Below are 26,441 nucleotides of genomic sequence, written 5' to 3' on the forward strand. Positions count from 1 at the left end.
CAACAATTAACCCTCGTTCCTCCTCATTGACCAAGTACTTTAAAAAATATCCAGTTTCCATGAAGTGTTTTTATTTAAAAAAAAACAACCAACAAACAAACAAAACCAAACCAAAATAACTAATTAATTTCCAAGGCTAGGTTAAAACCCTCTGGCTGCATTACATGCTGTGCTGGTGGTGGGCCGGGAGGGAGGCAGCAGGCTGCTGTGCGGGCTCGCAGCAGAGCCACGCATCCCATGGCTGCAGGGACAGGCCCTCCAGCAGCACTGACTGGTCTGGGGGTGGCACTGACCCAGCGCTGTCCTGTGGCAGGGCTGCGTCCACCTTCACAGCCCGCGTTGGCGCTGGCCTTGTGGCTGCCAAGGCAGGGGTGCAAACCTGCAGCCCCCAAACCTCCCCTCCCCTGTGGATAGCAGAGGCTGTTCTGGCTTTCCCCTCACCCTGCTCTTCCAGGCAAGGGCTAGTTTCTTCCTGTGCCCTTGCGGCAGGGGGCTGGAGCAGGGTCAGGCAGCCTTGGAGGAAAACGAGGCGTGTGTCACCATCTCGGACTCTAGCTCTCCTCTGGGAGAAGAGCTAGAGCCTGCGCAGGAGGGGAGCATTGCACCGGCCTGCTGGTTGTGGCTTCACATTGTCCCTGCCGCTCCCAGGCTGCTGCCAGATGCCTTGGCAGCTGCTTCTCTGGGACAAGCACTGTCAGGCTGCTCCCCAAAGCTCCTGCACCTGTTCTGCTCCAAGAGCATCTTCTGAGCTGCAGCTCAACATGCGTGGCTGAACAACAAAGCGCTCTGCGATGCTCGCAGGAGGGGAAGGCTGCCCCGTGAGGATGCCCCCCACACTGCTGGGGAAATAACACTCTATACCATAACTACAATATATCTCTGGTAGATATTAATTTATAATATACACTGTGTACATTAATACACAAATCTATGCTTAACTAGTGTTGTCATACAAACTCACAAAAACTAGGAATGTTTCTAAGCTACACTTTTTCCTTGTCTGCCCTGCCACAGCTGTTGGACAGCCACCGTGTGCATGCCGATTCTCTCCTCCACAAACAGTGCTGGCACCTCAGCACCACATGGTGCCACAGGGAATGCAAACAGGATGGCAACAGAGCTCGCTTCCTCACTGAGCCCATGATGTGCCCTGCACTGGCTTGGAGGTGATTAGTGTCAGAACAAGCATGGTGTTACACCTCAGCTGATGAACTTCACCCTACACATCGCTTTTAAAATTCTTTCTAGGTGCTATATTGCTTTCCGAGCTGGAAGTTTGGTTAAAACCAGGGATTGTTTACAAAGCAAAGAAGAAAAGGCAGGCAGTAGAAGCTGCCCAAACGTGCCCCACTAGAGCAGAGGAGACAGGGACGTGCCCCCACTGCCCACACTTCACTGCTCAGGGGGGCTGTTCACCATTTCCAAGTCCATCTACATAGGGAAGGTCTTCTCCAACCAGACTGTTGTGGGCCACCTTCCAGGTGATAGCTAAGGCTTTTTGGTCTACATTATATTTGTTGTATCTGTTGTATTTGGGGGTTATAGGTAATTTATAACCTTGGATTACAGAAACAGGTTGGTACAGATGCTGTTGGCAGGGAGCTGGGGTCAGCCCCGCTGATGCCTGAGCAGAGCTGGGAGCCTGTCACTTGTGCAGAGTGGCTGGGAGGGACCAAGTGGGGCTGGACCCTCAGGGGGCTGCTGCAGTACACTGGTGCTCAGCTCCTCGGGGGCAGAGAGGCGGCCAGAGTAAGGCAAGCCAGAGCAAAGGCAGTGCTGGTCCGGCGGAGGGAAGGGACTGCTGCTTGGCGTGCCGATCCAGCTGCATGTGCCTAACGGGCTGGAGGAGAGGGAGAGGCTGATGCCAGGCAAGAAGGTTCCCCTGCTGTGTTCAACCCAGTGAGCAGATCTGATCTTCCTGGTGTTTTAAAAAGCCCTTAGATGTGGAAAGATGAAGCTTCTACTGCTTTGAACCCTGTGAAGGAGCAGGAGGAGAATGAGCTGATGTGCAGAGTTCCCCACTGCTGCCTCTTCCCACCCTCTGCACCCGTCTCAGGCTGGGAGAAGGGGACCTGCCCCCTCCGGAGTTCCAGCCTTTGCCTTGCTCAGGCAGGCAATGCTTGGGCCCTTTTTGTGCAGAAATCACTTGTTCATGGGGCTGCAGAGCTGCAGGGAAGCATAGCATCGCCCCTACTCCTCCAACCCAGCTGTGACCAGGAGCCATCAGCTGCATGCCCAAGCCTGACAAGCACAGCAGCTGGAGAGCCCCTGCACGCCCTCAACGTGGCAGCATGAGCCTGGGCTGTGCTCTGGCCTCCAGCCTCCTCCCCAGCTCCCTGCACAGAGATGCGCACAGCCACAGGCAGGAACTGCCCCTGCCTGCAGCTGAGGAGAGCCTGGAGCAGGTACTTACTCTACGGCTTCTTCAGTGTGTGACTGTTGCTTGGTTTTCTGAAAGAGAAGGGAGGAGAGCACCATCAGCCAGTGCTCACAGGGAGGGAGGGCATGCTGAGCCAACATCTAAGCCACGGTCATGCGCTCCTCATGCTCTGCTCTGCACAGGGTGCTTGCAGTCCGCCCCCAGCCTAAGCACCCCTTCGTGTGTGGGGTGACACTGCCAAGCTGCATCCTCCCATCCCTGGCCACAGGACAGTGCACTCAGTACGCTGCCGCTGCCAGCCATACCTGCTGGTTGTCTTCTCAGAACTGGTGCTCGCACAGCTCTCCTTGTAGCAGATGTCCTGGTGTACCTTGTAGACTCTCCTGTACCTACACACACACAGAGGTGAGTTCTAGGGAATAACGGGGACAGATTTGCTTTTATAAGTGCAAGGTGGGAGTCTGGGGGCCTCCTCCATTTCCTTCCAGACTGTGGTAGCCAGCCTTAGTAGGAATGGGGCTGAGCCTGCTGTGTTTGAGGGCTGGCAGCACATAGCCAGGCCCCTGCGCCTCCATCACGGGAAGGCTGGGGAGGGGCAGGGCTCAGAGCAGAGGCCCCCATGCTCTGATGCTGCAGGAGGGCTGGCCCTGGCCCTCTGCTTGCAGATGGGGAGGCAGCAGGCAGGGGATCTGCTGCTGCCTGGGGGTCACACACACAAAATCCAAACTTGCTGTCACGTAGGTGGCTAACACTGCTACGGGGCTGTCATTTCAGCAGCACCCTGCCCTGACACGCAGCTGGCAGGGCAGCCCCGGGGGCTCGAGGGCACATGAGGTGGCTCAGCCTGTGCTGGGGAGGGGGCAGCTGCAGCCACCTGGCAGCTGCCAGCCAGAGTCTGAGACAGCCTCACGCATGCTCTCCCCTCCCCAGAGTCGAGCTGCAGGGAGACATCCCTGGCTCTGACCACAAGAGGAAGGGGGGAGCACAACCCGCAGGCAGTACTCACAAGTAGTGGCAGGTGCCTCCTTCCCACACGGGGAATGACTTGGTTTCCGAGTACAGCCGTGTGCACGAGTGTGGCACGTTCTTGCAAGCTGCTTGGGGAATAGGAGAGGGGAGCTATCAACAAGCCCATCTCTGGCCCTGCCTGCCTGTGTCCTGTGGCAAGGGGCTGGTAAGTCCCCCCAGCTTCCCCTCTGCTCTCCTGGAGGGCTAGGCTCAACAGAGCAGACCCGCTGGCAGCAGCAGAGCCCCCAGCCTCACTATAGTGGGCAGGACACGAGCCTGGCAGAGGCAGAGGGCTTGGCCAGGAGCGGGGAGCAGACCTGCACTCCCAGATCTGCCTCAACTGGCAAGAGCAGAGCCCAGCCCCTCTCTCTGCAGCCGGCAGAGCCCAGCCCTCTCTAGTGGAGCCTAGGCATGGTGGGAGCCCCTCGGCCAGGATGAGCTGGGTGCTGACAGGGTGTACTCCTTGACCTGCACCCTGCAGGATCTGTGGCTGGGATTGCTGCCAGGCTGGGCACATGCCATCCACCTGCCGGAGGGAGCTCAGCCCTCCAGCAGCAGTGCAGCACTCACCCAGCTCACAGAGCCGGCCCTTGAATCCTGTGCGGCAGTCACAGTGGTAGGACTCAGCATTTCTGCTGCAGGTGCCTCCGTTCCTGCAGGGGTTCGTGGAGCAGTTCTGCCCCTCACCTGCAAACCACATATGGCTGTCAGACCCTGGGGCCAGGACACAGCCCTACCCACCCCCTGGCATACGAGGGTGCTCCTGGGGACCACACTGTGTGACCCTTGTCCCAAAAGGGCAGCAACAAAGAGGGCAGGCTGGTGCCAAACGCCCTGCCTGCTTGTGGGGGCCTCAGCTGAGTCCCTGCTGCTCCTGTGGCTCCCTCTGGACTTACTCTTGCTCTTTGCCTTGTGCAGCTGCAGTGCCAGACTGCCCTGGCTGGACACCTCCACATTCTCCAGCTTCACTGGAGCCTCCGGCTCTGGGAAACAAGAGGGTCAAATGTCACATCCAGCTGGGGCCAGATCCAAAGACTGCCCCTCTGATGGGATTCAGCCTGCTCGCAGCACAAGGGGGCTGGTCAGGCCTCAGGCAGTGGTTTAGCCCTTCCCCGTTGGCACCCCATAGAATTAGGGTGACCACCCTGCCCTTCCTGGGCATCTGTGGGACATGGAACCCTGCGGAGGCAGGGGCAGAAGAGAGATGTGCAGCAAGCTGCCATCAGGTGTGCTGGCCCCCTCCCCACCCCACGGTGGAGGTGGGGGTCCCAGGCCTGGTAGGATATATCTCGGGCCGGCACTCGCATCCCTGGTATTCTGGGGATGACAAATAGGGGACTGGGCCTGTGCCAGCAAGGGGCTTCTTGTCCAGGTGCTCTCCTCGATTGCGAGGCTGTGCTTGGGGCTGGGGGCATGGGGGTGTCAGGCTGCTGGGCAGGCAGGGGCTGTACTGGAGGGCTGCAGGGTCACTGCCTGGGCTCCTGCAGCTGCTGGCAGGGAAGAAGGCCAGCCCCTGCTGCAGCCAGCACTGCCTCCCATCAGCAAGAGCTGGGCTCCCCAACCAGCTGTGCATTACCCCTGTCCCTGGGCGAGGGTCTAGAAGCAGGGCAGAGGTTTGTTTGCCCAGGGAGAGATCGGAGGGCTCTGCCCTCCCCTATGGCTCCCCCAGCCCTACAGCAGCCTGCCCAGCTGCCACCCTGTCCCTGGGGGGAGGCCTAACAGAGGGCACTGGGTGACAGGAACGGGCCAGAAAGGCAGCAGAGCTCTTACGCGTCTTCACAGTGATGGATTTGCCCAGCGTAGTGCTGAACCTGGCGCTGATCCTCCCTCTGCCATCCACCAGCTCGGTGAACCTGGGATAGGAGAGCCATGAGGGTACAGGGCACTGCAGGTTCCCCAGGCCACAGCCACCCCATGTGCTATGGCTGGAAGCAGTTGGATAAAGCACTCGCTGGTGGCATCAGGCTTTGGTGCAAGCACTGTAGGCTCAGCTGTGGGCAACATGAGGGGGCCTGCTCACCGGGCAAGGGCCTGCCTGGCTCAGGACCCCAGCAGGTGGGCAAGAGGCTGCAACCCAGCAGGAGCATGGCTTGACCCTGTGCGCGCCCAGACAGGGGAGCTGGAAAAAGGGGCTGTGCTCAGCCCAGTGCCTGGGCCAAGTGCTAGTGGAAGAACCAGGAGTGATGGAGCAGTGCCTACCTGGGGGCTGATGAGGGCTCCTCAGCTGTGTCATGATCTGCTAGCAAGCGCAGTTCAGGTAGGAAAGCTGGGGGCAGCCTGTTGCGCAGGACCCGGGGGTGTCCAGTTTGGCTCCACCGTCTCTCTGGAGCCCCATCCCTCTGCACTGCAGACCAAATTATTGGGCTTAGCAGGGAGCAGGCCCCAAGTCAGCACAGCAATGCAACTCTCTGCCTCTCCCCTCATCCCCAGGCTGCCTTTTAGGGCTGTCTGGGGACCTATGCACACTCTCCACACACCTGGGCTGCAAGTGCCTGTCCCCGTGAAGCACCACTGAGCTGTAACTCTGCATCTGCCCTCTGCTAACAGAGGTGGAACCCCGCCACCCCCACCTCCCTTTGCAGGGGACTTGTGTCCTGCCCCCGCAGCCTGCTGCAGGCACCTGCTTCTGGGGCAGCAGGTCCCCGCGGACTCATTATTCTGTTGGTCAACTGGTTTCCTACGCCCTGCCCTGATTCTCTGCTAGCCAGTCAATCTCTCATGCTGCAGCAAACCGGCACCACCCCAGCCCTGGCAAGCTAGGCACTCACAGGTGGCGACGTAGAGGTGGATGGGCTCACTGTGCACTTGGCCTTGCTCCGTGTTCTGCACAGCTGTCACGGACAGGCGGTACCGCTGCCCAGGGAGCAGGTCCCGCACTGTGTAGGACACAAGCTTCCCGTTGGGCACATAGCGGCTCTTCACACTCTGAGCAGTGGTAACATTGATGATGTACCCCTCCACGGCACCGGCGGGCGGCTGCTCCCATGCCATGGACACGGAGGTGGCAGTGACGCGGGAGGCAGTGAGGTTTTGCGGGGGGAGAGGCCCTGGGGCAGGCAGGAGGAGGGGAGAGAAAGGGTCAGCACTGGTGTCCTTGAACGGTGACTGCCCGGCTCGCCCACACACCGCTTTACAAGCGAGCCACGCCCCCAGCTTGCCTAGCCACGCCCCAGCCAGCCCTCGGCTCGGCTCCAGCCACGCGATGTGCCCGGAGGATGCTCGGCGCTGGGCGGGCAGGCGAACCCCCAGCTCCGGTCCCTGTCCTCCACCTGCCTTACAGCAAGGGATGAGTCAGGCCCGTGTGCGCCCCACGTGGGGCTGAGCTCATGCCGGTCTTCAGCAGCAAACAGCATCTGGCAAGGGAGGACACGCCGCTGCCCTTCCTGCCTGCGTGCCTCCTGCCCGCCGTGCTGGCCAGACGGGCTGCCTGCCCTTGCAGCTCCCCCTCCCTGCAGCTTTCCTGCTGGCCTTGAGCCGCACCTGCCCTGCGCCTGCTAAACCCCTGGGCCCCTGCCATGGCACGGGGGCAGCGAAGGCAACCCCACTCACTCGTCCACACATGGAAGGGGGCTGTGGCCAGGCTCTCTGAGGGGTGGTCTTCTGTCCCCAGGCCGCTCAGTGTCGTGACATGGACAATGTACCTCTCTCCTGGCTGCAGGTCCCTGCAGGAGAGGAAGGCAGGGTGGGAAGGGGTGAGGCTGGGCAGCCTCAGAGGGCCACCTGGCCCAGCACCCGCCTGCTGCCCCACTCACAGGAAGGTGTACTTGGCCACGCTGCTGTTCAGCTCCACGGTGTGGTCTGCCAGGTCTCCTGGCTGGTGGATGGAGACACGCACCCTACTGACAGTGGAGTGCTTGACCCGGTGGAGAGCCCACTGCACCGTGATGGCGCTGGCCGTCACGTTTGTGATCTCAAAGCCTTCCACCGGACGCGGTCCTGGCCGGAGCAAGTACAGAAGTCTGTGGTCAACCACTGGTCACTGTGGGTCACCCTGTCCCTTCCCCATGCCCCTGCAAGGTGGGTCCTGCCTGTCCCTTTGCATTCGCTTCCCCAGTGGGAACAGCTCAGCACCACCTACCCCACCAAACTCACACCCCCTATACCACTGTCCGGGAGCAGGGGTGCGGGCAGGTGGGATGCACACCTGTCTGCCTGCCTACAAGGCCTCATGCCACCCACGGCACCATTGGGACCGTCCTCAGTGGACTGGCTCCAGCCCCCTGCTACCAGCTCCAAAGGGACTGCAGTGCCTGGCCCTGGCCCTGAGCCCACCGCACAGCCCAGGCTGCCATCCCGAGCCCAGATCTCACTGCCTCTGGCCCCGGCTCAGGGCCTCCCAAGACTGTGGCTGGGGGCATAGGCCCTTGCCCTGCCCAGTGTCACCATTGCCTTCTCCCCCAGCCCTCACTCAGCCGCAGCCTGCTGGGGGGGGGGGGGGATCTGGCCCAGGGGCTTCTCCCACCACCCCCTTCTCTCTTCAGAGGGCACTTTTCTAGGTCTAATCCCCTCCATTCTCAGTTTGTGCTCCATTTCTACATCCACCTGCCCTAGAACGCAGAACCAGAACCTCAGCTGTGCCACCTGCTCGTGCCCTGCCCCCGGAGGCCTCACCAAGCCTCCTGCCCTCCACCTGTGGAGCAGAGGTCCTGCCAGCCCTTGCCCACCCTGGCACACCCCCACACCAGGCTGGGCAGGATGCAGGGATGACTTGCCCATGGGGCCCCGCTACCCAGCACCAGGGCTTCCTCCAGCTCAGCCCCACAGCACCAGGGATGTGTGCTACCCCAGGTCCAGTGTCAAGAAGTAACTGGTGTGGTGGGCGCAGCCTGGCTTTGATGAACAGGATCTGGGAGCGGTCCCCGCTGCCGGCTCCCTTACCAGCCCCTGGGCAGGGGCCCAGTGAGCCTTGGGGGGTTTGGTCCCCTTTTACTCACAGCAGAGAGAACAGCAAGCCTCTGTGCCAAGCGCTTTCCAAAGACTCCCAGCTGGATTTTAGGATCTGCGCCACCAAACCCACCAGGGTCTGACACCAGGCTGGGCTGTGGCTGGAGCCGGCGGCGGGGAGGAAGAGGCACAAGCCCCAGCACTGCAGGGGCTGCATGTGCTCACAACCGCGAGTCCCCCTGGGACACTACTCACTAGTGCGCGTGGTGAGCATGATGGGCCTGCTGATATCATTCTTGTTGTTCACGTTGCGTTTGACTGAAAAGACAGAAATATTGTAGGCTCTGCCGGAGGCTAGTGCCCGCAATTGGTGGGCAGAACGACTTCGGTCCACAAAATCTGTCCTGCGGTAAGAGCCGTCGAGGGATACGTACGTCACGGCGTAGCCGTCAATGAGTTGCCTGGCAGCTGCGTCCTCAGGTGGGTGCCAAGAAATCAATACACCAGTGTCCTCCACCCTTTCCACCTTTAATGAGGTTGGTGGCAGCAATTCTTCAGGGTGTGGGCAAAAGCAAAGGGGAGAGGTAATGCCATGAATCTTTAGAGAACAGACCCCGGCAGCAAGAGGCAGAGCGGCAGCAATGGAAGATGGGGCCCTTGCTCTCTCTCCCTCAGTGCGCCCAGCAGGAGCCCTGCAGGCACCAGCTACCACAGGCCTGGCAGGCACAGGACGAGTCAGGGCACCAGCAGCGCTCCCCGCCACTGCAACCCAGCAGCACCGGTGGCCAGGCATTTGCCACCACCTGCCAGGATTGGGGCGCCAGCAAGACAGGCCAAAGACCACACAGAAGCCAGTGCTGGCCATGAGAGGCTTCCCTCGGGTGCCTCAGCCTCCCCTCCTGAGGGCATCCGAGGGATTGCCATCGCTGCTGGGGGCCAGGGACACCTGTCCCCAGTGTCCTCATGCCAAGCCTGGCACCTGCAGCAGCAGCTCAACACACCAGCACCTGCCTGCAGCATCGGTGGGGCCCAGGCTGCCCCCCATGGAGACAAGGCCCCAGCCCTGCCTGCCTCAAGGAGAGCTGCTGGTCCCGGATGGCGTCAAGCCCCATGTAGGTGGTGGCCACTGCCAGGTCAGTGTCGAGCCCCATGCCATGTCCTGGTGCCGCTGATGAGGGCCTTTACCTTTTTCGCAGCTCTTGCCTGTGTAGCTGACTTTGCAGGTGCAGCTGTGGGTGCCATTGCCGGGCAGGCAGTAGCCTCTGCTCCCGCAGGGGCTGGAGAAGCACGGGTCGCTGGCTGTGGGAGAGGTGCCGGGCCCAGCGGTGTTAGCAGTGCTGGCTGGCCCAGGGGCCGCCCAGCACCGAGCTGCCCTGCCCGCCTCACCTGTCTCGCAGTGGTAGCCGAAGAAACCCTCCGGGCATACGCAGAGGTAGGAGCCCCCATAGCTCTCACACTCCCCTCCATTTCGGCAAGGGCCCGACTCACAGGCGTCCACTTCTGGAGGCAGGGGGAGGCCAGCAGTGAGCAGGGGCCCCAGCGTGCCAGCAGCCAGCCCCGCAGGCCAGAAACAGCCCCTCCGAGGGGGCAGCAGGACAGACATGCAGCCTGGGGCTCAGTGCAGCCCATCTGGGCCCAGAACCCCACCCAAGTGCCACGGTCACCGCATCCCCTGGCAAGGGGTGGATGCCTTCAAAAGGGCATCACCAGCAGACACCTTGTTCCTTGCTCCCTCCCCACTGGATCGGTTTCAGCTCTGCCCCCAGCACCAGAGGCCAGGAGGTGCACGAGGCACCAAGCACATGGAGCAATGGCTCAGGTTCAAGGTCCCCAAGAGCTGACCAGCTGCCTGGTTCGGTGCCAGTCCTGGCCACATGCTGCGGCCCACAGCCCAGCCTCCTGCCACCCTGGTAAGGGCAGGTCCCTACCTGTCTCACACTGTGTCCCCACAAAGCCCTCAGGACAGAAGCAAGCGAAAGACCCAGGGAGGTCCCGGCAGGTCCCTCCATTCTTGCAGGGTTCTGAATGGCATTCGTCAACATCTGGGGAGTTATGGGAGGAAAGAGTGCCAGCTCAGCCCGAGACAGGGGGCTCAGAGAGGCAGCACTTCTCCCACAGGGTGCAGACCCTCCCCACATCACTTGCTACCCCAAAGCCCGCTGGCCAGGAACAGCCCTGCTCCTAGGGCCGTTGGGAGCCCACTGCCCCACACCTGCCCCTCCGCAGGGGCTGCGTTGGGAGCTGGCCATGAGGAAATGCACTCAGGGACACCTGGCAGTGTAGGACTGTGCCAAGAGGTCCCATAGGGTGCCTGTAGCATGTCCCCTCCTCTAACCCCTGGCAGGTACCCCACCTTCTGTCACCACTGTCCCCTGCCAGGCCCTGAGGAGCTGGGCTAGAGATGCCTGCCAGAGTCCCACCAGCCCTGAAGCTGCCCATTACCCCTTCAATGAGCACCCACACACAACCACAACCACATGCATACACAGGAGCAGGAGCACAGGGCAGCCAAAGATGTGCAGCCTCAAGTTGAATTTCCTCCCCGGTCTTAGCTGACAGCTTTGGAACCATGCAGCGCACTTCCTACCCAGATCCCGAGATCAAGGGCTTGTCTGCACAGGCTTGGCATGCATCAGAAGCCACTGCCCCCTCAGCGATGGGGGATGCCCACACAGCATCCGCTTGTGGGAGGACGCAAGTAGCACACCTGCCCCTGCAGCCCCGACCGGAAGCAGCATCTCCCCACTGGCTCATCCCACAGCTGGCTGGGAGCTCTTGGAGAGAAGCCCTTGCCACAGACTGATCTGAGCACAGACAGAGGACCGAAGCCAGTGCATGCAACTGCAGGCAACCCAGCTCCTGACCGTGGGGGTTGTTCCCCGGGGGCTGGCAGGTGAAGCAGGGTTTGCTATGGCCACCTGTGGCAGCCCCGAAGCATTCCTGGCACAGTCTCTCACCTGACTCGCAGCGGTGGCCCACGTAACCCGGCTCACACAGGCACAGGAAGCCAGCGATGCGGTCCTTGCACTGGCCACCATTCAGGCAGGGCTGGGACCAGCACTCATCAATCTCTGCAGGCATTTGGGCAGGGGAGAGACAAGGTGAGAGCTATGAATGCTGGGCAGGGGTCCCCAGTGGGGTTAGGACCAAAGTATGTGTCCTGGGGTCACCAAGCCATGGTTGTGACCACAGTCCACTGGGACATCACCGCAGAGCTTGGCCACTCCTCACCATCACATTCGGGGGGGTCACTCCAGATGCCTGGCAAGTGGCAGACGCGTGGGTGGTTGTGCTGGCTGAGGGCATAGCCCAGCTCACACTGGTATTCAGCCAGCGAGCCCACCCTGGTGGAGTTGAAAGAGGCCTGGGCATGCTTCACCTCACTGGGGACACCGCAGTCAACCTCTGGGGAGAGACAGGGGGGTGAGGGGGGCCTGCAGAAGTACCCCGAGCCCCTGGCTAGCAGGGGCAGCACAAGGCCCTTACCAGACTGGCAGTGCTTCCCTACATAGCCCACTGGGCACGTGCAAGTATAGCTCCCGCCAAGGTCCTCGCAAGTAGCGCCATTCTCGCAGGGACTAAGGAAGCACGGGGAGGGCACTAGAAGAAAGCGGAGCAAACTGCAGAGCTGACAGAGCCCAGGAACCAGAGCCACCCCTCTTCCCCCTCCAGCAGTGCTGCCCTGCCCTCCAGCAAGGAAGAGTCAAAGCACTCCAAATTACGGGGAGGGGGGTTCAAAGCAAGCAGCGAGGCTCGCCTGCTGCTGCCATGGCTGTCAGCTCTACCAGCTGTCCCATCCCCTCCCCAGGCAGCCCCAGCCCTGGCACATCCTGCTTACACCCACCAATCTCGCAGTGCCGGCCGGCGTAGCCTGGGGGACAGTCACACTTGTACTTGCCGATGTAATGGAAGCAGGTGCCCCCATTCTGGCAGGGCCCTGAAGCGCAGGGGTCCGGCTTACCTGGGGGCAGAGGGTAGGCGGGAGCTGAACAAGCGAGTGGGACAACTGCCACCTCTCCTCCCCGGGTGGGGGCCAGGGGGCCGTACCAATCTCGCAGTGCTTGCCGGTGAAGCGGTAAGGGCAGGTGCAGTGGTACTCGCCATCCGCCTCCCTGCAGGTGCCCCCGTTGCGACAGGGCCCCGTGCTGCAGAGCCGTGGCTTGGCTGCAGAGAGAGTGCCAAAAGCAGGGGTCACCCACTGCTGCAGGCACACTGAGAGCCACCTCCTCCTGCCAGCGGCCTGCCAAATCCCTTGCTGTTGCAAAGCCGAGCACACCTGGGCCTCACAGCCCTGGGCTCAGCAATACTGCAAAACAACATCCCAGCAGATGCACACCAGGGCTGCCGGGGGAGGGGGCACGGGACAGGTGGCTGCTCCTGAGGCCAGAAGCTCAGGCATGTAAAAACTCCAACACAGATGGTGTTGCGCAGGAAACACAACAACTACATCGGCTGACTGACTGTCAGGGACTGTGAAGGGAGCCATGCAATCCTCCCTCCACCCTGCAGGATGGGATGGGATGGGATGGGATAACACACTCCCAGCTGCAGTTCAGCAAGCAGCCACCCATCTCCCACGAGGGTCCAAGCTCTTCTCCCACCCTCTGCCAGGTCCTGGGGCTGGCAGGGAGCTCCATGTGGATACCTTTCTCACAGTGCTTGCCAAGGAAGCCTCGAGGACATTCGCAGGTGTACGAGTCATCGTGAACCTCACAGGACCCCCCATTCAGGCAGGGCTCAGAGTCGCAGGGGGATGGCATCGCTGCAAAGCCAAACACACAGGGCATCACCGAGCACGTACAACCAGGGGTGCAAGGGCTGTTCCCCGGCTGATGATGGTTATAACCCTGCTCGCCCTTCCAGCCCCTGCCAAGTGTCCTTCCCTGGGGATGGTCCTGCATGCCCATGGACGAGAAACTTACTGTGGTTGGTGCCATAGTCAGTGTGGCAGACGCAGAGGTAGCTCCCACCATACTCCATGCAATACCCGCCATCCGGGCACTGCGTGTTCATGTTGCACGGTGTGGTGGTGACTTCTGCAAACACATGGCCAGCGCCAGCCTCCGTCAGCCAGTGGCAGGAAGACACCCAGCCAGCTGCCTGGCCAGAAACAGGAGTCTCCTAACTTTGCAGGGTCTGATGAGACAGGAGGGACCTTATGTACCCCACACCACAGACAGTGCAAATGGCAAGGGCCAGCCTGGATGCCCCACAAAGCTGCAGGGCGGAAGTGTACAAAGACTGTGGTTCCCTCCCTACCCAGGGGAGCCAAGATGGGGCCAGGGGCTGGGAGATGCATGTCTCAAGGGGGAGCGATGGAGATGGAAGCATTGCCTCCTCACTAGGGGACAGTATTTCCAGGCTCAAATTTAGCGCGTGCCCCCGGTACTGTCGTAGGTTCAGGCACAGACAGTCTCCTTGCTTGCCTGCAGCCTGCTTGGCTCAAGCATCCCAGAGAGGGTGCAACGACAGTGAACAAGAAGCTTTCACCTACCGAATTCACAGAGGAGACCAAAAAAGCCAGGTGGGCACTGGCAGATGGTAACATTCCCTTCCAGACAACTGCCCCCGTTGCGGCACTCGCAGCCTTCTGAGAGCTCTGCAAGACAGGAGACGGGAGCTTCCCAGGACCCTCCTGCTTGCGGGACTGGGACAGCCAAGCAGCCTTGCCAGATACCACCCATGGGAGGGGCTCAGGTGGGCAGCAGCCATGAACCCCCGAGGCATGGCCTCCTTCAGTGGGATGGACCCGCTGTTTAGTCCAGGAGCCCTGAACAGGATCTCTGGGGTTGCTGCTTCCCCTTCTCAGGAGCACGAGGCCTCCCCTAGAGATGCCACACACCCCCAGAGACACCCCCCAGTACTCACTGTCTCGACAGTCTTGCCCAGTGTAGCCCTGCTGGCATTCGCAGACATAGCCCTGCTCCGTCTCCAGGCAGCTGCCTGCATTCTGGCATGGGTGGGAGAGGCAGGCACCGGGCACACGGGGCCCACCTGTGGGGAAGGGGGAGGCTGAGCCAGAGCCATCCCGGCCTGAGGGTGGAACATCCCCTGTCCCAGGGGCTGGGCAGAGCCAGTCTAGCCTAGCTTCATGCTGGAGACCCTGACATTGCCGAGCACCCACTGGAATGAACTCCATCTCAGCAGCACCACAACCCCTCTGCATAAGCTGCCCGCCAGCTTTTGGCGGTGCCTACAGCTGACCTTTTTAGCCATTTGCCTCTTGCTGCCTGGCTCCCCCAAAACCAGCTCCTGGGCTGGGCTGAGCTGAGCGTCTCCACTCACCGTACTGGCAGTTGTTGCCGTAATAACCTGGGGAGCAGGTGCAGATGTAGCGGCCGGGGCGGATGTAGTTGCATGTCTGACGGTTCTGGCAGCTCCGGTCCTCGCAGGAAGACGAGTCTGGGCAGGGAAAGCAAGCGTGCAAGTGATGAGCACAGCCTGGCCCTGAGAGAGGGACTGTGACAGCCAACAGAGCATGGGGGACACAGTCCCTGGCATGGGTGGTCCTGGGGTGCAGGCAGAAGCAGGCACCTGTCTCACAGCGCTGTCCCACGAAAGGCTCCAGGCACATACAAGTGTAGTTATTGACCAGGTCAACACAGTGCCCACCGTTCAGGCACGGGCTGGACTCACACTCATTCACCTCTGCAAGGGGAGGTCAGGAGAAGCTGTCAGGCCACACGCAGGCACTGCCGGGCTGTCGGTTCACCCACTGCCTCCCATCCTGAACGATGCTCAGGAGGCAGAAAGCCACAGTCGGGGAAGGCAGGGGAAGAAAATAAATAAATAAAATCGGCACCACTGGCAACATTGAGCGCTCCTCTCCCAAAACTCTGGCCAGGAGTGAAGCACAGTGGGAAGGCAGCTTGTCAAGGCATGAAGCGCCACCATCTCCCCACCCATGGCTGCTCCTGCCACCCACCTGTCTGGCAGTCTGCACCCGTGTACCCTGGCTGGCACAAGCACTCTGCTGTTCCATTCACCACCTGGCACCTCCCGCCATTCTGGCACACCCTGCTCTCACATGGAGACTCTTCTACAGCGGGACACCAAGAAAAAAAAAAAAAAAAAAAAGAGGGGGTGTCAACTCAGGCACAGGACCAGCACACAGAATCGTCTGCACACAGGGTGATGCTAGGGCTGGGCAGAGAGCACAGCTCACAGCCATCAACACTCCCTCCAGCAGGAGACAGCCATGTCCCCAGGCACGGCTCTTCCCAAAACCCTTCCCTCGGCAGCTCAGCCCTTTGATCCCCCTGCGCCTCTTGGATGCCATCGTGCTGCACTGGGCGTTTCTCCCTCCCTCCATTCCCCAAAAGTCAACTCCCTGCTCACCATCTCCACCACCGCGGGGGCTCACTGGGAGCCAAGTGCTTTGGCGGCACCTCCACCAGCAGGTGGAGGCCAGCGGAGGGGGAAACCAGCCACCACGGCCTCTGCCAGGGACTGGGAGAGTCCCCACTGGCTTCAAAGGGCTTGGGACCAGAGCATCACCTGCAACAGCAGGGCCTCCGAGACTTGTTTAAGCACTAATCGCCAGCTTTCCTCACTGAGGGAGTGGTGGTGGGAAGAAGTGCTGGCAGCAGCGCTAAGCGGAGCCCTCAGCGGAGAGGGCTGCCAGCAGCAGGAAGGGCTCATGGCCAGAGCAAAGCTTCCTTTGCCTGCAGCAAGCTGAAATCCAAGACGGCTGTTGCAAACTGCTCGAGCCCAGCAGCTGCCGCAGCAGCCCTGGTCTCAAAGAGCCCCCCACCAAGAGCAGCAGTGCCCCCTGAGCCTGGGGTCTCAGCTCTTCATGCGCGGCAGAGAGCCAGCCCTGCTGTGCCGGCAGCCCTGCACTCACCAGTCTCACAGCTGGCACCTCTGAAGCCCAGCGGGCACCTGCAGCTGAAGCTGCCAGCACCATTGAGGCAGGTGGCTCCGTTCTGACATGGGTGGGAGAGACACTCATCCACATCTGAAACAGAGCCCCAGGTTGGGGCAAGCGCTCAGGGCAGGGACAGGGACAACCTGAGGGACAGACAGACTGCCAGCATACAGCGGTCATGCCAGCAGCGAGACCTGCTCCCCATGGCAAAACGCCGGGAGGGAGCTTGGGGCCGGCACTCACCGACGTGGCACCTCTTCCCGGTAAAGCCAGCCAGGCAGGAGCAGGTGTAGGAGGGGTTCCCCGTGATGCAGTCCTCGATACACTTCCCCCCATTGAGGCAGGGCCGCAGTGTCAGGCAGACAGAGGCTGTGGGGACAGGCAGTGCCCCCCTGTCAGCCTGTGCCCCAGCAGTGCTCACCCACCACCTTCCAGCCACACCAGCGCCAGGGTCTGTCCCTGAGCCCGCCCAGCTCCCTGGGGTGCTCGGGAAGCCCATGGGGGCCACCTGCCTCACGGTGGGGCAGGGTCTGCTCCTCACAGGCTCCCCTGGGACAAGGGGGGCAGTTTTATTCCTCATGTGCAAGGGTGAGAGGCTGCACAGGGTCAGCCCTGCCAGCCAGGGGACATAGATGACGTGCCTTCACCTATCACCCGAGACAGAGGGAAAGGGGGTGGCAGAGCCCCTGTACAGCAAACCCACCAGTAACGCGAGACATGCGCAGATCACAGGTGGGAAAAGATGGCTGGGGGGAGCAGGGACGAGGAACGGGAGACCAGCAGCTCCGTGGGGAAGGTGTCAGGACCCCTGGGGTGGGGAGCGTGGCTCAGCCCTGGCACCCTGGCCCCGTGGGGGAGGGTGGCACCAGCCTCCTAGGACTTATGGAGATGTGCATCCCCCAAGGGTGTCAGCCCCTTGCACCCTGCCCTGCCTGCCAGTGGGGTCCCACCTAGGCACCATCACCTCCTCCCCAGCCTCCCTAATCACTCCCCGCAGGCTCTTTTATCTCAAAAGTCTTCCTCCCCACCCCATTTGCTCTCCCAGCCCCTTCCCAGCCCCAGGGCACCCATGGGTGCCATTCCCAACCACGGCAGGCAATGAGGACAGTCCCCCCATGGCTGCCTCCCCTCCCTCCCCAAGCCCTTCAAGCAGTTTCCTCCACCCCGTGGAGGTGGGGGTTGAAGCAGGGAAAGACGGGGCTGGAGAACAGTATGGGGTTGGGTTGGGAGTTAAATAAACCTAACTGCTGTCCTCTTACTTGTATTGCTGCAGCCCCCCACTTGCACCTGGGCATCATCGATTCTGAACACCCAGCGCCCGGGGATACCCACATTTGTCGTCATCTCCACGTCAGCGATGTCATCGGTGCGGGATCCAGGGATGTTGAAGTAGCGCTTTCCATCACCAGCGTTAAAACCTGCCTGGGAGGACAACAGCAGAGGGTAACAAGACATCACTAGTGTACAGAGGGAGGCGGCTGGAGCTTGAGGGCTCATGTCTCTCGCCCCTCAGCACCACTCGGACCAACTGTCCCATTCCACACAGCACCAGCCAACGCCCAGCCCTGTCCACACGCTGGGACAGCAGATGGTGCACGGGGGTGAAGTGGCCACCCTGCCTGCACGGTCCCTCCCCTGGGATTCAAAACCCATCTGCTTCCTCTCCACCTGCAGCATCCTGCCTGCTGCAGGCTGGCAGGCAGGGGGCCAAGCACAGATCAACTGCCACTAAATTCACATATCCAAACGGGTACTAGCGGTTTTGCGGGTGTGGGTGTTGGCTTTTTTTCCCTTAAACACAACAACGCACACAAGGATTAAATAAAAATACAAGCAAAAGCTATGCTGGCTATAGCAGCTGCTCTTAAAGGCTGAAGTTAGGAAGGAAAAGGGACTACAAGGCAGCAGCCAAGGCAAAGACCTGTGGTTTCAGGACAACAAAGCCCCCTGTATGATCTCGGCTTTGGGAGCCAGAGCACACACAGATATTTAAGAACTTTTTTTTAAAAAAAAAAAAAAAAAAAAAAAAGTGCAGAGGGAGCCAAACCAGGAACTGCAAACTTGCAGGGCGAATAGGCTACCTGGGCGCTCTAGGGGCTGTGTTTGCCGCTTACCTGTGCTGCGATGCCGCCGAGCCCGGCAAAGTCCCCCCCACTGCTGGCGTGCATACCCGTGGTCCAGGTGATGGACTCATAGTTGAAGATGGTGAAGGACAGCTTGCCATCCGTGATGAGGACAATCTGGAAAGTGTTTACCTGCAGCGGGGAGGGGAAGAAAGCAGTGAGCAGGCAGGCGAACTTGTCAGAAAATAAAATGGCGAAAGCATTTAGCAAAGGAGTGTTTCTTTCAGCCCCAGTCCTCCTCTGCTAGAAAAGGCAGTTGGGTTTAATTATTTTTAATCCTAAGGTGTTGCGATTCCCCTGGCCTAGCACCCCAGCCAGCCGAACAACTCTATTCTCCTCCCAGGGGAATGGGAAAAATGGGGAGGAAACATGGTTATTTGGCCTCTGGAAAAAAGTCACCAAACGCCACATGCGACCCACTCCTCAGCACAGGCAGGCAGGCAAATGCTGTCCTGCTGCTGCCCAAGAAGGGGAACGCAGCCTCCACGTGGCACAAAGAGGAGTGTTTGGATTTGCCAGCTCAGCGCTGCTCTGTCACGGCAAGGTGTCGTGACAGAGCCACTGGGGTCGGCTTATCCCTACTGACAACTCCATACCATGTGCAGCTGGAGCACCACTGCCATGAAAGGCACCAAAGCTCTGGTGGGATGCCCCTTTTAAAAAAACCCTACCCCTAAACTAATGGCCGCTTTGCCCCACCTACTCACCGGCGAAAATGAACTGCCCCCAAAGAAGGTCACTCGGTACCAGGTGGCAATGAACACCCACTGCGCAGAAAACCCCGGGAACTCGGGGAAATACTGTGCGATGTCCCTGCTTGCTCTCTCCAAGATGGGCTGTTCAGTGCTCTCCCGGTAATACACATCGCCTGCCCGCCGGTTATCCACATCTGCCCAGAAAGCCGCCACCACACGCCGGTCCTTGGAGATGGGGAAGGCCACCGGGGTGAACTGGGAGACCTCCTTCAAGAATGAGATAATCCCATTGTTGTTCACCTGCAGAGAGGGAGGGAAAGAAATGGGCTGCCACAGCTGATTCCTGCCACCGGCAGGAATCCATGTTTTAAAGGCACTTTCCATTTCACCATTCCTTCCCACCACCACCACCCACCACCACCCCCCGCTTTCCACAAATATTGGAGCGCTTCCCCTTCCTGCCTTTGGAAGCGGAGACGTGCCCCGGCACCCGCAGCCCCCTGCCTCAGCCACTTGCTTGCTGGAGTGCGGCTGTGGGGAGGCAGCCACACGAACAAACCCAGCCCTGTTCTCCGCCGCGGCCGGGCCAGGGAAAGGGGGAACAGCTGAGAAAACTGCAGCAGCCCCGGTGCTTTAAACAAACAGCGCCCAGCACACTTGGCCAGCTCACACCGATGCTCTATTGGCAGGGACAAGGGGCTGTTTCGCTTGCTCCCTGCTCTCTTACAGCTGACATGCAGCCTGCAGGGCTGGGGTCTAGGGCTGAGCATTGCTGCCATCCCCCTGGCAGAGGGGGTCGTACCCATGCCAGACAGCCGCCAGCCCAGGACAGGGGGAGTCTTGCTGGGCAGCAAGCCATCCACCGGTATGCAGCAGTCTGAGCGAGTTAACAGGTCCCCGGGTAACCAAGTGCCACCATCCCATCCAAAGCCCCCTGTGCTGTCTGGGCCTCGACAGGCTGCTCTCATTAGAGTGGGGGATGCCAGACACCCGGGGTGAGATACTGCAAGCTCCAAGCTCTCCCCAGCACTAATTAACTGGGGCAATTAAGGTCCTGGGATGCCCAGCCCAGGGACACATAGCAGAGGCAGCCCTCAGTCCAAGGAAGGAAGCTGGACACAATGGATGCTGCTGCCAGTAGTGCTGCCTCCTGGCTCAGGGATGCAGTGGGAGCGAGGAAGGGGAGGAAAACCCTGCCTGCACTGCTGCCTGAGCAGGGAGCGAAGGGGCAGGGATCAAAGGGAAACACTCTCGCCTTCAGCCCCATGTTCCCAGGAAGAGATCCCTGCTGCAGTGGCAACCCAGCGGGGCAGGAGGCTCCCAGCAGCTTCGGTCCCCTGCCCACAGTGCTGCCTGCAAGCAACAGCAGGACAGGCAGAGGCATACAGCCCCCCAGCTGAGCTCCCTGGCGTGCAACGCCTGGCACCAGCAGCATCAGCCTGGCAAGCCCTTGGGCTGCAGGGTGATAAAGGGAGGGCACAGTACAGGCAAGAGGCTCTCAAGCAGACAGCGCAGCCCTGGCACACAGCAGGCAGGGGCAGGCAGTGGTGTCACGCTTGCGTGCTGACAAGAAGCCAGGAGCCAGTGTCCTGCCAGGAGCCACGCTGAAGCCAGGGTGCCTGGATGCTCAGGCAGGGGCAATTGGACTGTGAAAGTCCCATGCAGCCCCTGAGAAAGATCCCCAGTCCCTCCATGCAACAGGGCAGTCCTTGCTGTGACTAAGGGGAAGAGGATTCCTGTTTCCCAAAGCCTCCGTAACCCCACAGTGTCCACAGAGGAACATTCTTCCCCTGATTAAAGCAAGATGGGAGAGAGCTGGAGCCAAGAAGGGCTTTTTTTATTGTTGCTGGTTTTTGCAAAGGAGGAGGGGGAGGTTGAAGGCAGCCCTCGAGGACAGAGGTTTCCAGGTGAGCACAGCCCCGTGCCAGCTCCCCCAGGACAGTGGCTCCCCAGGGAGGAGCAGCCCTGCCACACAGACCTCCATGCTGGGAGCCCACGAGCTGGTGCTGCAGAGCCAGGGGGATGCACTGCCTTTGGACCCCTGCAGCCCCTCCAAGACCCAGAACTGTGCTGCAGATCCAGTATGGAATGGCCATCACATCACCTGGCTTCTCCCAGCCTCGTCTATCTTCCCACTGTTGCTTAAGCCCCAAGCCCACATCCCCCCCACCCAATGGCAACTTTTATTGGGGGGCGGAGGGGAAAGGCACCGGAGAGGACCAAGGACCTCCTGTGCTTAGCCCAGGTGGTGGGATGACGCACAAGTCTGAGACGGCATTGAGGTGATACTGAGCCCTCTCCTCCACCAGCCAGGTCTGGATTGTCAGTCAGCCCAAGCAAACCAGGGAAAAGAGAAGGAACAAGGATGCTGGAAGATTCACTGCACCAGGTGGGAGCTGGCAGGGGGAGCACGGACTCCACCCCAGGATGCAAAGGCAAGAGTTCAGAGCCAGCACCACCCAAAATGCTCTGGGGACAACCAGGCAGTCGGGGCTGCTCCTCTGCCTGATGGGGGACACGATAGGCTGCTTCTCTAACTTTTGGGGGACATGACAGTCCTGGTGTGACTCGAGTTCTCAGGCTGCAGTTGAGGTGGCTCGGGGGCTGCAAGGGAGCACCCTGCCAGGGGCCCCAGAAGCCCAGCCATCCTGACGGGCACAGGGAGGAGAGGGAGCGGGATGTGCTGAATGCCCAGCCGAGCCTGCTGCAACACAACCCAAAGGGCAGCTGTGTTCATTCTGCACGGCACCCGGAGCCCCGCCACCTCCTCCCCAGAACACCCGCCATCTGGGGGACGCGACACGCCTGCTCCGAGCTCTCACCCACCCGCCCGCCCAGCCCTGCTCGCTGCCGCTGGGACCCCCACGGCACCCCGCTGCTGGGCCAGTCCCATCGGGCGAGGGAATTTCTGGCTCCAGCCAGGGCTGCGCTCGGGGCTCCCGGCTGCAGGCGAGCACTTCAGCCGGCATCCCCAGCACGGCGGGGCCGCGACCCTCGCCAGGGCCGGGACCCCTGTTGCGCTCCCTGAGGCTGCCCCCGCGCCGCCAAGCCAGGGCTCCGGCATGGCCAGCGTGCCTCCGAGCCCCGGCACATCGCCCCTCCGCCGTCAGCACACCGGTATTCCGCTGACGCTCCGAGTTACATGGGGACCACCCAACAGCCCCGGGGAAACTCCGATGCACTTGGACGCATCCAAGCAGGACTGTATTTTAAAAACAATGAAAATACATAAAATGAAACGGGAGGCCCCGGGGGAGGCCGCCCCCCCAGCTCCCGGTACTCACATAGAGGCCGGTGTGGCCCGCGCCGAAGAAGGGGAAGGGGACAGAGAGGGGCCGCAGCTCGGAGCCGCCGTCGTCCTGCTTCCGCGTGGCGGCGTCGCCCTGTGCCGGCCCGAAGGGGTAGAAGTCGGCCAGGGGCACCACGCCGCCCGCCCACAGCCACTCGCCCAGGGCCACCAGCACGACCCAGCCCGCCAGGCCCCGCATGGCCGCCGGGACCCGCCGCTCGCCTCTCACGCCGGCACCGGCCACCACAGCATGACGGGGGAAAGGCACCCGCCGGCGGGCGCGGAGCTGAGAGGCGGCGGCGGCGGCTGCGCGGGGCGGGGCGCGCGGGGCCACGGCTCGAACCAGGCGCCCGCTACAGCTCGATGCGCCGCCGCCGCGCTCCTTCACCCCGCTGGCCTCGCCCCGCCGCGGAACATTTGCATAGCCCGGGCGGGCAGCCAATGGGTGGCCCGCGCGCTGGGAGGGCGGGGGCAGAGGGGCGGGGCATGCAAATGTCGCGGGGGCAGGGGTGGGATGGGCGGAGCGGAGGCGGCAGCGCCCACCGTAATGTCCCCCCGCCCCCCCCGCCAGCGCCCCGCAGGGCTCCCCTGCTACCGCCCTCAACGCCCCCCGCAGGGTCCCCCGGCGGCCCCCGCGGAGGGACCCGCCGCCTCCCCCCTGCCCACGGGGGAGAAGCAGCCACCGCCCCAATACAGGCGTGGGTGCAGAGCCCCTCAGGGGCCAGCCGCTGCCCCGCTCCCCGCAGCTGCAGTTCAGCAGCGGCTCTTCGCTGCTGCTTTAAAACAGCGGGCTGGAGGGGAGAAGAAAAAAGAGTGGAAGAGAAAAAAAAAGGTGTTATTTGCTTTTTTTTGCCCCCCTCCCCTTTTTTTTTTTTCAGGTGCTAAAAATATTATCAGGAAATTCTTTTCAGGAATGCCATGTTTTAAGTTATGCTTTAGGCTCAAGGGCCTCTTTGTCTCCGCTGGAGAAAAAAAAAAACAACCCACAACACACCCACCCTGCATTTATCATCAGCAAAGGGTTTTATCAAGAAAGCCCGAGTTTCCCAGGGCACTGTGGGGGCTGCTCCCCAGGGGACCCCACTAAAACGCACCACTGGTTTTGGTAGTTCATTGACAGTGAGCGGGGGGCGCTGCCTGCAGCATGCCAGGCAGGTGCTGAGGTGGGGTGTCCGGCCGCCCCAAGGGCTCGGTGCCCCTTCGCCTCCCAGTGCCCAACCTGTTCCGGGCAGGAGTGGCTGGGGGGCCTGGGCGCAGCTGGGGGGGCCGGGAGGGGACCCCATCTGGCCCCATCCAGGGTCCCTGCAAACCAGGGAGGGCTGTCGCCTGCTCCTGGCACTGGGATGACGCTGGAATCTGGTCCCCGGCTCCAGAGGTTTTCTGTGTTATTCCACACTCCCGCTGCATAAATATCCTCTGCTGTAACGATTGCAAGGCACATTTGAAAAGGGGCCAAGGAACAAATTATGTAAAGAGTGAAGCAGAGGAGCAAACAACAGTGGGACTGGGTTAGGACCAGCCGCAGATGCTGCCGTGGAAAGTCTGCCTCACCAGGGGCCCAGCTCTGTCATTGGTGCGAGGGTGCTCCCAAAAGCCTCGCCCCCACGCCGCTGGCCACCCCGAGTGGGATCACCACCTCTCTGCAGAAAGGAGAAACTGAGGCACGGGGGAGGGGCCGGCAGTGAGGCTGGGCACCGGGGGGACGTTGCGGGCAGCAGGGATGCAGCACCCGAGACAGAGCTGGGTGGGCTCCAAAGCTCCAAAACCCCTGGCCACACCAGGACCTGCCCCTCCCCCCCCCCCATCAGAGGGGCCCCGAAGCCGGACCACGAGGTCTGCCCAATGCCTTGAGACACCAGAGCACCTTGGCGGGACCCAAGGTCCTACGTACTGCCAGCCCCCACCCAGCCCTGCTGCCAAACTCGGCGAGTTGTCCCTGTCCCTTTAAAAATCTCCTGGAAGAAAGTGTTAAAAGGAAAGGGAGGGGGGGAGGGGGAAGCGAAATCCAAAATAAATAAGCGGCCACATCCGGATTTCTCCCTCGAGACACTAATAAAGGCTTTATGAGTTTGATATGAATTACCCTCCCCAGCCATTTACAGCTGATCTTCTGGAAGGTATTAGGCTGCTCGCCCCTTCCCCGGCCCAAGGGATGCCGGGGCAGGGGGATACAGCGGGGGCACTGCCACCCCTCCATGCAGCCCATTCACAGCTTAGGGGTGTCAGCTGAGACCCCTCTCTTCTGGGGAGCAATGTTGGGTGTGGGGGTCCTCTGGGCTGTTGCAGTCCACCACCTTGCACCCAGGAGGCTGAGCCCTGCACTCCTGTGGTGGGGGTTGCACCCACCTTGTGCCACACACTCCCAAAAGCTCTGTGTCCTGGCGCTGCCATGCCATGCTATGCCATGCCATGCCATGCCACGCCATGCCACGCCAGGCCCCGCTGCCAGCACAGCTCCCAAGAGACATGGGGACATCTGGCACCCACCTGGCCCCCCACTGCCAGCATCCCCCACAGGGGCTATCCTGGGTTTCTGCCAGCGGGTTTTTCCTCCAGAGCCAGGCAGGGCAGGCAGCAGTGAGCAGCCCTGCCAGCAGCCATCCCAGGCGTGAGGGAAGGATTTTCTTCCAGGCAGGCTTCGCACGGGAAAGCACTGCAATGCTCCCCCTGCATTGTCCCAGTCCAGCTCACTGGGACGTTAAATTGAAAGCAGCAAATGGAGCAGGGAAAACAGCTGTGGGCCCCAGCCAGCAGCCATTTCCTCTGGGCCAGGAGCTGAAGCCGTTGCGAAGCCGGGCTCTGTGCTGGGAAGGCTGGGAGGAGCGCGGAGGGAAGCAGTCCTTTTCCATCCCCGCACCATTTGGCCAAGCTCTGGCCACCGCCCACTTCCTCTCCAGAAGCAAATGCCCCTTTCCTCCACCTGTAGCTGTGTTTAGGGTGTCCAACTTCTTGGTGGCCTCTGAAATGAGGCTGGGACCCCCCATGCCCACCCTGGGTGATGGGTTTGGTGGGCTGTCACTGGGGTGAGGACCAAGCAGATCCTGGGGGCACCCCAGGTGCTCATCCCAGTCTTCCCCTGCCCTTCCTGGCACCCGCTCCCAGTGATGCTCCTCAGCAAAACACCTCGGCATGGGTGCCAGCAGTGTTCGGACAGGGTGCTTCCCCCTGGGCTCTGCAGGCACCCAGTGAGCAGGTTACGGAGGCCAGCAGGCATCAGGCACACTGTGGCACAGGCTCGCCTACTGCAAAGCTGCACTGGTGGAAGAGGTGGATCTCACCTCCAGGAGCAAAGGATGGAGGTGGAGATCCTTTGGCCGACCCCAAGCCTCTCTCTCCCTGGTATCACAGCACTGGGGTTACCCCAAATCTACAGGCAGTGGCCTGCCCACAGTTCCTCCTGGCTCACAGCCCCAGGGTCACCTGCTGCCTCCCACAAAAGGCAGCCATGGAAAATGGTTGGGAAAGAGCACAAAGCCCTTTCCATGCTCCCCCACCCCACCCCCACCCCATTCAAGGCTCCATGCGTTTCAGAGGGGACGTGTGGAAAGGACCCAGGGAGCTGTTAATGATCCAGAGAGCATTCAGCATGGATGCTTTCGGGTGGGGGGGCCTGCAGGTCAGCACATGGTTTGGATTTTGCTCTCCCCCACCCTTACAGCTAATTAGGCTGAGCGCAGGGAGCGTTCCCTGCGGATGCGGAACATGTGCACAGCACAAGCATCACCTCCCGCAGGGGGGAGCCGGCCCCAGGAGCCCCCTCCCTGGGGTGGGTGAGGCAGCCAGGTAGCCCAGGGAGGTGCACAGGCATCTGGGGGGGAGCGGAGGTTTTAATGAAGGGGTTTGAACTCGTTATCTGGCCTGGGTTCAAAAAATGCAAGAACACAAATCACATGCATAAATGCGGGTGGTGGGAAGGGGCTGGAGGGCAGCCAGGAGGACTGAGGTTACTGCAACACATGGCTCCCACTCTGCCCGCGCTGCCCAAGCATGCAGTAGTGCTTGCCTCTGCCCTCTGGCTCTACGGGGCTATGGGAACATGGGGGACCCCTTCCCCTCTCCCACCCTCTCATCTCCCCCTGCCCCCCTGGGACATCCCCAAAGCGTGTGGCCAAGGCATTTAGTGGCTGTGGGTTGGCTGAGCTATGGCAGCGGGGGTCATCACTAGGTGGCAATTGTGTCCCCAGCCTTGCCCCAG

The 26,441-nt window shown here is 61.2% G+C and overlaps 1 protein-coding gene across 7 annotated transcripts; it reads right to left on the reverse strand.

The window, feature by feature from the left end:
* Positions 1-49: 49 nt before the first annotated feature.
* SNED1 (sushi, nidogen and EGF like domains 1) lies at positions 50-22,568 on the reverse strand. Of its 7 annotated transcripts, none has more exons than XM_056358760.1 (33): positions 22,242-22,568; positions 18,970-19,257; positions 18,254-18,394; positions 17,399-17,561; positions 16,383-16,508; positions 16,116-16,229; positions 15,198-15,311; positions 14,807-14,920; positions 14,558-14,674; positions 14,141-14,266; positions 13,767-13,871; positions 13,195-13,308; positions 12,918-13,034; positions 12,320-12,436; positions 12,117-12,233; positions 11,759-11,872; positions 11,504-11,677; positions 11,230-11,343; positions 10,201-10,314; positions 9,659-9,772; positions 9,458-9,571; positions 8,528-8,590; positions 7,141-7,324; positions 6,938-7,050; positions 6,157-6,435; positions 5,588-5,732; positions 5,159-5,241; positions 4,285-4,371; positions 3,959-4,075; positions 3,387-3,477; positions 2,686-2,769; positions 2,414-2,451; positions 50-1,975 (listed from the first exon to the last, which is right to left on the reverse strand). In XM_056358760.1, exons 1-32 carry the CDS (start codon positions 22,443-22,445, stop codon positions 2,415-2,417), a joined length of 4,104 nt encoding a protein of 1,367 aa, XP_056214735.1. In that variant the 5' UTR covers positions 22,446-22,568; the 3' UTR covers positions 50-1,975; position 2,414. The 7 variants fall into 7 exon arrangements, with proteins under 7 accessions (XP_056214735.1, XP_056214730.1, XP_056214734.1 ...); XM_056358755.1 differs by having other exon boundaries at positions 3,387-3,474; positions 8,528-8,824; XM_056358759.1 differs by lacking the exon at positions 13,195-13,308 and having other exon boundaries at positions 8,528-8,824.
* Between the last annotated feature and the right edge of the window lie 3,873 nt (positions 22,569-26,441).

This window comes from Falco biarmicus, chromosome 13 (assembly GCF_023638135.1).
Source record: "Falco biarmicus isolate bFalBia1 chromosome 13, bFalBia1.pri, whole genome shotgun sequence".
Taxonomy (NCBI): domain Eukaryota; kingdom Metazoa; phylum Chordata; class Aves; order Falconiformes; family Falconidae; genus Falco; species Falco biarmicus.